The following is a 13,611-nucleotide window of genomic DNA, read 5'->3' on the forward strand; positions in this document are numbered from 1 at the left end:
CAGAGTATCCATTCATTTCAGCTAAGCTACACAATTTATATAAATCCAGAATATGACCTCTGGTTACAAATGTTCTCTGTGCGTTCTTTCCTCCAACAGGGGCAATGACATACCTTCTCACACCTCATAATGCATTCCTATGTCTTGAAAAACTTCTAACAGCCTCATTAAAAAACTGTCAGAACAACACCAGACAAATGGATAACTCAGTGTACTGATGACCAGGTACCATCTCCTTCTACAAGCTAATGAAGCCTGTAGAAAATAGAGGCATAATATATGCTTAACTTTATTGCCCCTTCCAAGGCTGATCACTATTGAAGGACTTTTGAACCTGCCTTCCATGTCATATGCTTTGCAGTGCTGCATTTCAGAGACAACGGGCACCTGCAGTGCTTCCTACATCAACAGGATCTGCACATACAAACTATCAAAAATGTACTGAAAAAAATTGAAACTGTTTTCACAAAAATACTCTACGGCATTAACCTGACACATATGCTGTTAATTTGTCAAATATGGTGTCCTTGTATTCCTGTGTGATTTTCTGCTGTTCATTACAGAAGTGAAACATGTATTAAACTTAATTGGTAGAAGGGAATTTTTGAATCTGCACATGAAGTTACCATATCCTTGATCAACTGCCACACAATGAGTTTGTTGTTGCTTGACACAAAGTCCATTAGAATAATTAGGAAAAAAATCACTAATTCTCAAGATACTTCAAACCAGGCTAAATAAGACTCTAAGTTTATTTCTTGATTTGCAGCAGTTTTTCGTCAGACTTGCTCTCTGTGCTCTTAGTCTAACTCATTAATTTCTTAAGCTGAAGATTTACAGTGTCTGAGCAAACCCTGATGCGTCAATACACCTAAGCAAAGACATGCTGAACTCCACACGAAGCCAAAAGATTGCCAGCAAGACCATGAAATGCACACATACCACGCCAGTGAAGGTGAAATGATGACATGGATAAAACAAATACATAAAATAAATAAAAAATAAGTAAGTTGGCCTGTAGAATAAGCATTACTTCTTATGAAAAGAAACTGTAAGTGAGCTTAACTGTTCGCAAGTGCACAATTTTTACCTCAAAACTTTCCACTGATGCCAGTAAGATAATGAAACTCCTATAAACTGTGTTTATTACCATCATGCATTATGGGATGTATTCGCACAATAAACAGGTATTATGTATTTACTACCATTCTTTTCTGTTACCTGATACTCCTTGTTCCATTTTTTCAAGTTTTCAGGCACAGGGAAAGGAAGATTCTTGATTCTTCAGCAAGACATTTGGACTCTCAGCTGCAGTAATTTTATAGAAAGGTAATGAAGACTGAAAATGTTTTACTCCAAATCTATTAGTAGCACGTTGTTTTTCCACCACTTCAGAACCATCAGGACTGATGGTGCTTTTCCCCTGCAGCCCTGTGAGGCTCCGCTATGCAAGCAATAGCTTAACCATAACCTTGGAGTTTGCAAGCCTTTCCACACGCGTTCTATCAAGGTATGAACTAGCAATACATTTTAGAAGTGGTTAGAAACCTCAGCTGATACACACACACACACACACACACAAGATTTCTATTTGCTTTAACAAATACCAACAACTTCCATGCTTCTGCGTGAGTGACAGCATCTGTATCAGGGAGAAGGAAAAGAGGCTCAGATGGTCTGAGACAGCACAGGTTAGCAATACTCAGGTTACTACTATTCAGGACAGGCAGTATGTTTATTTACAGAAATGATACGCTAAGCAGTCCAGCATTAAATAAGTGTTTCAGTGGACATATTCTTCCCCTGACCACCATCTCTCAAGAAATACTAGGCTGTGGTGGAATGTCCAACAAAAGACATTAAAGACCTCAGAATGGCAGTCTCACAGACTTTTGATTTTAATCCTTTTGCTCTTAGTAATAAAAGAAAGTCTCAGTAGTAATTCAGGGGTGCATAGTAAAAAAGCATTTCTATCTCTAACTGTACCAGAGACAGACAGAGATGTCAATTTTTAAACAAAAGTAGAAAAACTGCAGCTTTACCATGCCATTCAAGGTATTCTTAAATTCCATTTTATTTATGGATCGAATTCCACTAGAGAAATGTGAAATGGAACAGTAAGTCTCAAAGAATTGAATTTTAATTATGTTACATACTGCCTCTGCTTTAATTATGTAAAATAGCATTAAGTAACAAACTGTTTATGCATGAAGTGGATAATTAATACATCAAAATTATTATGATAATTGAGTAATGCTGTCTATTTAGCTCTTCCCTCCTTCACCTCTTCAAACTCTCAACTGGAGTAACAGTCAGAGAAATACCTGTTCTAGGCTGGGATAATGACGAATTACATTTTTCCCACTGATCTTTCAAACAAAAAGCACTTGTTCTGAAGAACTGAATCAACAACCACAAAGGCCTGGAGAGAGAGAAATGTATATTTCATTATCTCCCAAGTGTAATATTTTTAATAGCATTATAGGCATGACAAAAATGGAACAAAAACTGAACACACATTCTGGGGTTCTCACTAGCCTTAAATCCAAGTTTTTGTTATTGTTGTTCAGTAGGATTTTTTTTCTAGAAGGGGAAAGGATTTGAAGCAAACTTGCTCACAAATTTTATAATCTTTTCTGGAAATGATAAATTAAGCTATGAATTAACATTTGAATCCAACTGTTTTCAACTGACTTTCATCGTATTCTGAACACTAACTCACACTTATTAAAATTCATAACAGCTCACATTTTTACTCCTAGAGTTATACAGGATAACTAATACAGTGCCACCACTGAAAACATATTTCTGGAAAATATTTAAACAGTTCCAGTATTTCACAAAACTACTTAGCATCCCTACAGTGTTAGCCTTGTCTAAACAGTGCTGTTACCACCCTACTGGAGACTGGTCTGCCAGATGCAGAGCTATGTGTAAGTTCTCGGGAAGCCCCGGACAAAGGCGCGCGGATCCCAGGTTCCGGCGGCCCGGCAGGATGCGCCGCCGGAGCCGGGCGCTCCGCGCGGAGCTGTCTGCGGTGCTGAATCGGCGGCCGGGACACGGCCCCAGCCGCGCCCGAGGCGCTCCAGCCCCTCGCCGCACATCCATCACGGTCTGACCGCGGGAAAAGACGAAGAGAAAACTCAGCTGTCTTACGTTGCTGTATCACTTCTCGGAAGAATTCTGGCAAATCTTTATAAACTTCCCTTCCAACTCCCTTAAAAATACAGCAAGTCTGGGGCAGGCAAACTCTAGAGACTGGCTGAACTGGCTGACTGTTTTCAAAACAAAACATACAAGCAATGTCACTTCAGTAGAAGACTAAAGCCACCTGCTTTGCTGCTAGGTACTGTCCCATGGAAATCCTTGCAACATGGCTGTTTGATCTTCCTACCAATAAATCAAGGTCAAAGACTACTGAAAAGAACAAAAAAGCTGATTTCCACTTGCCAGCATTTTAGGTCACCGGGAGTTTCTCAGCCAGTATTTATCCTGCAACCAGTAATAATTACTAAGCTGTCAGATCCTTATTTCCCAACTTTTTTTTTTTTTTTTTTTCCTTCTTCGTGCTTTCTAGAAAAATCTACTCATTCTTAGGTTGGTTTGCTCGCACCTGAATATGAAAGACACCACAGCTGCAAGCTGGATACAGCCACCTTCTTCTGCTCTATGGAACAAATTTTCCCTTCTCAATGAATTCCTGCTTATTTATACTATAACAGATATTTAAGTATGTTTCAGATAATAATCAGGAAAGGATGTTCCAACGGGAACAGGACAGACAAACAGCTGGTGCAAAAAGTCCTCCAGGACACAACCAACCATCTGTGGGCTATGTTCTACAGACCTTATTCATTCTTCTGCACAGAGCAGAATGTTTGCTCGAATTAATGACATGTTTGCCTTCAGAAAACAGTCTGCTTTAAAGGTTATTTTAAAAATATTACATTATCAGGGTTCCACAGTATCTTCTTTTGCCTGGAGAACATTATGTGCATTTTGTACTTAGCCAAGGGATTTTAATGATACTTTTTTTTTTCCAGGTGCCTAGTGCAACATAAATTTTCTTACCATACAACTGACATAGCATTTGCCCTGCACTCTCATCATCTTATATTTTAAAAGTCAAGTGTGTGCAGAAAAATATACTATGCTTAAATTCAAAAGTGAGCAGATTTCTAACAGCTACAGAAGATACTACATCCTTTTCTTCTAACAAACTCCTTGAAACAGAGAACTTATTTTCATTTTTGATGTGAATGACAGAAGCCCTTGAAGCTGCAGCTCCTCCAGGGGCACTGTCATGACTACTGCAGTTTCTGGTGTCTCTCATTCTAAAACACAGGGTATTGCTGCTTTACAGGCAGGTATACTTGAGCTCTGTCTGGCACAACTGAAAACGATATTAACCATGATTACGTCATACAACCCCCCCCCCCCCAAAAAACAAGAAAAAAAAAACACAAACAAAATGGAATGACTAATTTTTTTAAAGATGTTTTTTCTGATCCATAAGGGATCTGATTCTTAAGACAATGAAAATTTTAAAGTCCTTACCTGAAAAAAACCAACAAACAATTGAATCTTGGAGTAACTAGTCAGTACAAGCCGGGGGATCTGCATGGACCTACAACTATTCTATTATCTTCCATAATTTTTTTCATTTAAAGTTTCTGAAAAATGTATAGAATATTTTAAACATTCACAGACAGCTTGTTTTCAGCTTTGCTGTTCATGCCTGAAGCAACATTTGTGGGAAGATACACCAGAGAAGACTCCCACACTGCAGGAGTGCTACTTTTAAATTTTTATACTGATAAAGAAACCTGTTCATCAGTACTCCTGTAGTTTATAAATTTGCTCTCTCTCCAGAACACTGGTTTATTCAATACAATATCATTAAACAGCATTCAATATCTTTGCCTTTAATGCAGAAAAACTGGGTTCTGAGCCAGGAAAAGAAGTTTTGTATGTGCAAAGACTATATAACAGGATTCAATTTGGCAAAAAGTCTTCAGTGACATAATACTTTGAAAACACTACCCTAAATAGGAGACTATCTACCATTTTATGTTGAAATTAGAGCATTCATTTGCACAGAAGAATTGTACCATACAATTCTTAATTTTTAATTTTTTTATTTAACTGACTGGTACCAGTGGAAAAGTCTTCATTGTCCTTGAAACCTGACATTTCAGCCTTCAGCTCAAAGAGTCTCCAATCTGAAAAAAGCAAAAGCACTATAATATCTATGAGTAAGGTATTTTTCCCTTCAAAATTTTGAATTTTGCTGTTGTACAGTTCAGTGGAGCTGAAATGCTACATTTTAATTTCTGGGTAAAAAAATTGCAATGAAATTAGGACTAAGTCACCTGGACAGAACCTGTGACAGTATCTGTGAAATTTATTCTATAACTTTGACCATTATATTCCTCTTACCATTACCCCTGTCCTTCCTAATCTCATTCTTAGATGCTGCAGCATTTTTAAATAAAACAAGTCAAACATCAATCTCCCTCCTCCTTTTAAACACTCACCTAGAGTATACTCCTATCTCAGACGGCTCACTAAAGATTACATACCTTGCACAGTGAAGACCATTAATCTTGCCATCAAGAGAAAATGCACAGCATGAAATTTAGTCATTGGGAAATAAAAGACTATTGCTGTACATCTGCTACAGGAGACGACAGGTACATCACCTAAGAAAGCATGTTATAATTTCAGGGCTAAGCAATCCTGTAGCACAACTGCAGGCAACAGTCCCTAGCAGGCAGAATTCCCTAGCAGGCAGGGCTTCCTGGCTCCTCTCTGACTGTCGTTTGGTGACTGTCTCCAGGGCTGAAGTCGATTCACCAATCTCGGCAGGCTTGCAGAGACCACGTTTGCTTTTTGAAGCGGCAGGAGGTGCCCAGTTACTTACCACCACGGCTCCCCTGGACAAACGGCCTCGCACCTCCCCCCCCCCCCCCGAAGCTAGCAGTGCTCCCTGACCCACAGAAGGAAGCGTTACCTGGATTTCTCTTGCGTGGTACACGATGATGAGCCCGAGCAGGATAATCGTGGAGAGGCTAATAAGGCATTTCAGAGCGAGGGAATACAGAGACTCCTGCAAAAGAAAGACACCGCCGTTCCTCAGAGACCCATACGCGGGGCCCGCTCCGCCCCACCGCTATCCCGGCGCGAGGAGGCGGCCGGCGGCACCGCGACACTGGACAGCGAGCGGGGACACCGCGGGACGGGGACGCGGCGGGGGCCGCGGGCGGTGGGACTGGCTGCCGCCGGAGCTGGTACCTTGGTATAGGCGCCCCAGGAGAGTTCGGTTTCGATGACCATGACGACGATGCCGAACATGCCGAAGATGAGCGCGTAGTCGCTGAGGCGCTTGCGCTTCTCGAAGAGAGCCCGGCGGTGTCCCAGCTTGTAACCGATGTTCTGGTTCTTCTTCTTGCTGGACTTGCCCCCGCCGTTGTTGGTGCTGCCCGTGCCGGGGCCGGGGCCGGCGGAGCTGTACAGGGCCAGGTTGTTGGAGTTGTTGTGTTCGGGCTTAGACACCACGATCTCCGGGGCGGCGGGGCTGCCGGCGGCGGGGGCAGAGCCGGCGGCGGCGGCAGCGGCGGTGGGGCTGGCGAGCGGCGCCTGCAGCGGCTGCGACTCGGAGTCCAGGTTGTGCAGGTTCCTGCGGGACGAGCTCAGGTTGCTGAGCGGCCGCATGACGCCGCCGTTGTACCTGCAGCTGCTCATGGCTATTTCGGTGAAGGGATTGCTCTCCCGGCGCTGCTGGTGCTGGTGGTGGTGATGGTGATGATGATGGTGAGTGCTGCTGCTGCTGACACTGCTGCTGGGGCTGGCTGCCTGATGCTGCTGTAGGCTATGGCACTGGTGGTACTGGGAATATTGGTGAGGCTGTCTGGACGCGCCAGCATGGCTGGACGGGGTGAACTCGCTGACGTTCAGCTGGCTGCCGTGCCGAGAGGAGGCGGCGGAAGACAGCGGCGAGGAGTGCGTCCGAAAGGCGCCCGAAAGCGGCGAGGAGGCGCGGAGCAGCAGGGGCAGGTTATCCCCCGCGGCTGCCGCAGCAGCCCCGTAGTAGGCGCAGTTGTTGCACTGGAGGCACGGGCTCGACTGCTGCTGCGGCTGCTGCTGCTGGAGGAGGCTCTGCTTGTCCTGGCCGTGCTGCTGGCAGTGCGGTGGCGCCGGCGGGCGCTGCTGCTGCTGCTGTTGCTGCAGCAGCTGCTGCTGCTGCTGCTGCTCGGGGCCAAAGCCCGCCGGGAAGTGGCGCGGCGGGTCCATGCCGGGGCCGTTAAAGCCGCAGGACGACCGGGCGGTGGTGCACCCTGCGCAATGCGTGACGGTCGGCAGGGGAGCGTCCTGCTGCCGCCACGACTGGCCCATCCCGGCTCCCGTAGAATCCAGCCGCCGCGTCCGATTGGTCGGGCGCACCAAAACAACGGGCATCACGTCACCTGGCGGGGGCGGAGCGGCCGTGACGTTATCGGGGAGCGCGGGGCCCCCCCCTGCGGGGATCCCGCCTCCCGCCCCCGCAGGTGAGGGTTGCCCTCGCCCCCCGCCCGCCCCGCCCGCGCCGCGGAAACCCGGGGCTTCCCGGGGGCGGGGAGGGCCCCTGCTCCCGGGATCGCCCCCGCCTGTCGGCGAAAGGGCTCCGCTGCGGCTCTCCCCGGCTCCCCACTCACATCTGCGCCGTCTCCGGAACATGGGCGCCGCGTCGCGCTCCGGAGCTGTCCAGCAGCGCCGCCGCCGCCCTGCAAAACACAGCGTCGGGCTCGGTCCCCGCCCGCCGCCCCGGGCCGCGGGGAGCTGGAAGGGGCCGCGGGCGCAGAGGCGGGGAGCCCTCCCCGGCACATCCTGGGCCTGTCACAAAGGACGAGTGGGGGGACGCACGGCTTTCTCCCGGCTGCTCCTTCTTCCCTCAGCTGAAGGAGAGAGAGGCGCAGCCGGGGCGTGAGGCCAGCGGCAGCCGGGGGTGGTTCGGGGGCTGGAGGTCTGCTCTGCCGTGTTGGTCGGAGCCGTACCGTGAAATGGGACCGGTATCACTACGTAGCTCCCCTCCGGCTCCCTGCTGTGCACTGCCGGCACAGTCCTGAAGTTGGTTGTCTGCTGCCATTTTGCCTTTTCTCCTTTCTTTGCCTCCCAAGCCCCCACTGAGTAATCCGCTCCGGCAGCTCCATTAGGCCCAGCAATAGCTGCACCAGGTAATTCTCCTTTCTGCATTTATTTAAGGAAAGATTCTTTAAGGAAAGAATGATGAAAATGACAAGTGATTTGCCTTGTTTCAGCTGTGTCATTCCTCTCAACTAGGTAAGACTATAAGAGGGGGCTTATTTTCTTTTTTTTTTTTTTGCCAGTCAGTATTTGATAGTGTAGGGGATTTCCTTACATCTTTATCTCTCAGCAGCGTTAGACAAAATCCGCCAAGCCTTTCTCAGATAAAAGCCTGCACCCTTGTAATTTCTATGTCTCCTGTGACATTCAATTTCCTTTGAAACCCTTAGATGAGTTTGTAGGTTAGAAAGATGAGTGAGGCAGTGTTATTAACAAAGTTTTTAATATGCTCTGTTGTAAAATTTTAATAGTTAATTCCTAATCAGGATGTAGGTTTTAAAGCAAGCACACATATCACCCACACAATGAAACAATCCTCATGAATGTAGTAAATATCATGGTTTACCAATACAGATAAATTTTTTAGAGACAGACCAAAATTCATTTACGTTTACATAGTATGTTCTTTCAAAAAAAGCATTCATAGGTGGGAATATATACGATACACAAAATCATAATGTCTTGTGATAAATAAAATCTGCGTTACAACCAACTCTTGAGTAAAAATCCACACATAATTCATTGCATGAATGACAAAATACTTTAGTTTTTAAGTTACACAAAAGTGTATCTGGATGCTCAATATTACACTAATTTTCCCTGAACACCAATGGCCAAGATAAAAGATAAATAAATTGGTTTTATTTTTAAGAATGAATAGGCTGTTTAACACAACTTCACATGTTCCATTTTCCTTGAAAAAAAAATAAAGTGCTGTAATTCTGTCTTACTGGTGCCATTTTGCCTGTGTTTTGAAACACATATGAATCTTAGGAATCTGAAATTAAAATCCCAGGGGAACCTGGACATCTACTATTCTGTAAATAAAAGTCTTGCTGAAGTATGCTTTCAAAATACATGTTTTGTGAACTAGTTAAAGATTAGATGGACAAGGTTTCCTCTCCCTTTTCTGCTTATGCTTTGTCCCTTAATTTTGCTTAAAGGTACTTTCCTTTAAGTTTTCATTTTACCGGGAGATAAATTCTCATGACCTAGTTTACCTTGAAAAGCCTTTTAAGAAATTTGTAAATCTCCATGTTTTATTTAGAAGTCACCGAAACTCTGGCGTGTAACTTCATCTACTCTAGTCATGAAAGCTTATATTAGAATTGTGAAGAAGAAAAAAAAATATACCTTTTTAAGGTCTTGTTATACTAAAATATTTGATATCTTTGTTCTGTGGGGAAATGATTGCATTTATTTTTCTAATTATATTTAGAAGTCGCAAGTCCCAAATATTATTCCTCTACTCCTGCTATCCTGTTTATTTGTTGAAATACAAGGACAGTGTTGTAACAAGCTTTTAGATATTTGGTCTAGTTGCTTGTTTGTTTCATTGAGTGAACAAAAAAATGAATATTCTCATGTCTAACACAAGAGGTCATACTCATCACACAGCTTGTTAGAAAACTGATCAGCCGGCGTTTCACTGTATTTTCATTGTGTAGTCTGGATATTTTATCACAATTTCAAGGTATAAACTAAGAATTGTGGAGTTTGCATTTCCAGATCTGAATAGGTAAATCTTCCCTTCTGTGGCATGATTAATGAGAAAGAGCAGAGATTAACTATTTGTTCTATATTCCGTTGCTAAATAATTTTCAAGTTCATTTTCAAGATTGAGTGTATTTTGTTTTCACAAAAAAAAAATCTATTCTTCATGTGAACTGAACTGTTACATTCTTTCATATCACACATTAATTAGTGTATCAGCTCAGAACTGCTAAATCATGCTAACATGGTAACAGTAAACACCTATGAAAGAAAACATTATCTGTTTGGGATAAAGAGGGTTTTTTCCTACCTTTTCATTGTATACTGGGTGGAACTGCTCTTACTATTGATATAGGGCCTGTTTCGGCTGTGCCAAAAACGTTTTACACGGGTGTGTCTACATGCATGTGCATGCACACCTTAATATTAAGTAAGAGAGAAACAGTTACTGCAGATACACACTTGATAATTATGATTAATGGAGATACTCAAAAACCAGATTTTTTTTTTGTAGCCTTTCTAATTGCAAGGAAGAAAATAAATAATGCCGAGCAGTCCTGAGCAAAACTGTACTAACAACAGGACAGGAAACACAACAGAGACAAGAAAAATCAGATTTTTGACGAGGATAAAAGCCACTATGAAATATTTGAAGTGACTTGTATTGTCTGGTCATTTGAAAAGCTCACATAGCAACATCCAACAGAGATACAGCACCTACAGACTACAATAAAATATATTAGAAAGCTACTTTGGCTTTTTACCCTATTGCCCCTACTAATGCCAAACTCCTGTTAAAATAACTGAGAATTCTGGACTCATAATAAGGTCAAAAATATAGAAAGACAGTAAATTAAAGGAAATGAAATAGGAAAAAAGAAAAAAAGCCTAGAAAATTCCTTTCTCAGAGCATATTCTTCACAGCACCTGGGGTTTTTTAGAAAGCAGTAAAGGGAAAATGCCTTGTCCAATTTAAAAAAAAAAAAAAAAAAAAACAAAACAAAAACAAAAAACCAAAAACCCAACAAACAAGCATTGCAGAGCTCAGTATTACACTGAAAGGTGCCATTCAGTGAAAGCAGAGCCACATTAATAAAAACAGAGACAACACCAGCAACAATAGGGTAATATAAGATCATTCAAAGGTATCTATACAGCAAGAAAAATGCTTTTGAGACAATACCAAATGACTGCGGTATAGCTGCTGAGATGATGGACATGGAAACTAACCATATGAACCACGTGTGTAAATTACCTTTTCCATACTGTCTGACAGGGCGTTTTACCCACCAGACACCTCTAACATTCACCCAGGGAATATCTGGTGTCATGTAATTATATACCCTAACTATAATACCACCTCTGCTGTACCTATGCTTATTTCAAGGACCTTTTGATAACGTTGCACATTTATGGGACAAGGAAAATACTATGACTCCATACAGATAATGCAATTGTGTATTAGGAGGATGTGTGCTTTGCTGTTTCTACTTTCAATTTTGTACAATTTGACTAATCTGTACTTTCTTTTGCTTCTCCAGCAAGACCACCAACGAAAATGCATTTTCACTCCAGTTTAAAAACTTCATTTGTAATGTGGGATATGTAGGATGTGGCACATAAGGACACTGGATTGACAACAGCTCTAAAAGAGTAATGAAAGTTTTCAAGAGTGGGGCTGTCTTCATTCATAGGGATGTAGCGTAAGAAATATCTAGAATTGCTGCATGCTGCTGCGTGCCCTTCCTCCAGTTGAGGGGCATTAAGGGATCGGGGTTTTATTTTTTTCCACTATTTTTTTTAAATACTTATTGAAAATATTGAATATGGTCCAAAAATACCTGGTCAAAATATTTCTTCACTTAATTCACTTTCCCATTTTTTCTGGATTTTTTTATACTACTTGAAGGTCACACAAACCTAATGACTTCCTTTCTTGCCTCTGCTTTTTTGTCATCATCAAAGGATACTGCCAGCTTTAAAGAATTTCTTAGCTAGCTAAATGTATCAACATTTATACTGTTTTAGTCAGCTGATACAGGTGGTCAGCAGATTACTCTTAAATTATCTTTAATCAGACTGCCTTTTATTATTCTCACAAACTGCAGTTTTGTAACAGAACTCAGATTACAGTACAATTACTGAAATGCTAACTTAAAGCAGTTTTTTTCCTATTTCAGCCTATGCAAGAGCACTGAGTGACTTTTAGTGTGTATGGATTATAAAGTGTAAGAATTTACTTTTATCTGTGCAGAATGTAGTTTTTGTGGCATTTTGACCTGTCAAATCCAGTGAGACAGCACTTACACCTAAATATAATGATTATACCTTACAGAGGTGAATGTTAGCCGTGCTTTTTCTCTCAATAAAATATGTAATTTGTGATTCATGTAGCAATTGTTTCTAAATAAATAATTTGCCATATTTTAAAAATAAGGTTTGGGTTTGGTTTTTTTTTCCCATAGGTACTTTATCATCAGTGCTCCATTTAGATTTAAGAACAGAATTGCTGTAGATTTGCATTGTCCTTTGTACTATTTGGAAGGTTCTTCAAGGTTACTTAATAACAAATTCCCTTATTAGGTTGTAAAATGTGAAAGATGGACAATGCTTTTATCAGGTGTGTGAGAGTGCTTTCAAATTAATGGTAGGTTCTTCCAGTCAGAAGCCATCACAATTCAAAACATATATAAAATGTAGGGTTGCTTCTTTGTGTTTACTGGAAGATTTTTCTTTTTTTCCTGCAATCCTGATACCCTGGAAGACTGTAATTTCCACAGCACATTCAAATCTCTTGTCACGAAGTCTGTTAGTTTATTGCTTTCATCATCACACCTAAAGTTTTTTTGGATGCGCTCATAGTACACACAAATATCATTGTATGTTGTGGTCCTGCTTGCAGAAATAATTTCTTAACAAGCTGGAAAGTTTATGCACTTGCGAAATAAATAGAAGCAGGGAAAAGATGAAAGCAAATGTTCAATTTTATGTTACCTGCAGTTACAATTGCTACTCAATATACACTTGATTGTATTGTGTGCTTGTTTTTCTAATTTATGAGATGGCTGGTTTGAGAAGTGAGTTTGGGAAGAGGAGCAAAGCATTTGCTGAGGGCAGAGCTTTCTTTCCTTCCTAATTCCTATGCAGCACCTCTTTTTCTCCCGTCCTCTACCTTTCACATTACCTCTTCTTCTCACCCTTCCCTGCTGCAGAGGAAACAGGACACTTAAGTTGCTTGAGAGCACTTCTGAGTGAGGTGGTTGTAGACAGTGAAGCATCTATCAAAGTAGGGAATTACTTGAACAGCCTCTGCTTCAAGCTGTCTCTATCTGGATAATCTGTACAACTAAACAACTAGTTGAAGTGATATTCCAGAACTTGATGGAAAGTTTTATAAAATTTGCATTCCTTGAAGTATAATTTTTTTCACTTCTCTACTTCATCCCTTATTTCAATATTACTCAACCTAAAGTTTGCTGTGTTTTTGAGGAAAAGACTAGACAGTTTTAAAACTAATTTTAAAGTGAAAGGGCTTAAGAATTTTTGTGCTGGTTTCAGCTGGGGAAAGAGTTAGTTTTCTTCACTCTGGCTTTGTTTTGGGACCTGTGCTGAACACAGGGTTGATAATTATAGAGATGTTTTGGTTATTGCTGAGCTGGGCTTACACAGAGCCAAGGTTCTTTTCTGTGGTTTGTACTTCCATGCTTGTGAGAAAGCTGGGAGTGCATGGGAGGCTGGGAGGAGTCACAGCTGGCACAGGTGACCCCAACTGAC

At 42.1% G+C, this 13,611-nt stretch overlaps 1 protein-coding gene across 1 annotated transcript in view; it reads right to left on the reverse strand.

The window, feature by feature from the left end:
• KCNN2 (potassium calcium-activated channel subfamily N member 2) overlaps positions 1 to 7,458 on the reverse strand; it is a 71,285-nt gene extending 63,827 nt beyond the window's left edge. The window contains exons 1-2 of the mRNA XM_066181408.1: positions 6,295 to 7,458; positions 6,014 to 6,109 (exon numbers count right to left, since the gene is read on the reverse strand). Coding sequence (XP_066037505.1) covers positions 6,014 to 6,109; positions 6,295 to 7,458 — 1,260 coding nt within the window. The remainder of the gene's footprint in view (positions 1 to 6,013; positions 6,110 to 6,294) is intronic.
• Positions 7,459 to 13,611: the final 6,153 nt, after the last annotated feature.

Source organism: Chamaea fasciata, unplaced genomic scaffold, assembly GCF_029207755.1.
Source record: "Chamaea fasciata isolate MVZ Bird 193981 ecotype frontalis unplaced genomic scaffold, bChaFas1.0.hap1 SCAF_4, whole genome shotgun sequence".
NCBI classification, from domain to species: Eukaryota; Metazoa; Chordata; class Aves; order Passeriformes; family Sylviidae; genus Chamaea; species Chamaea fasciata.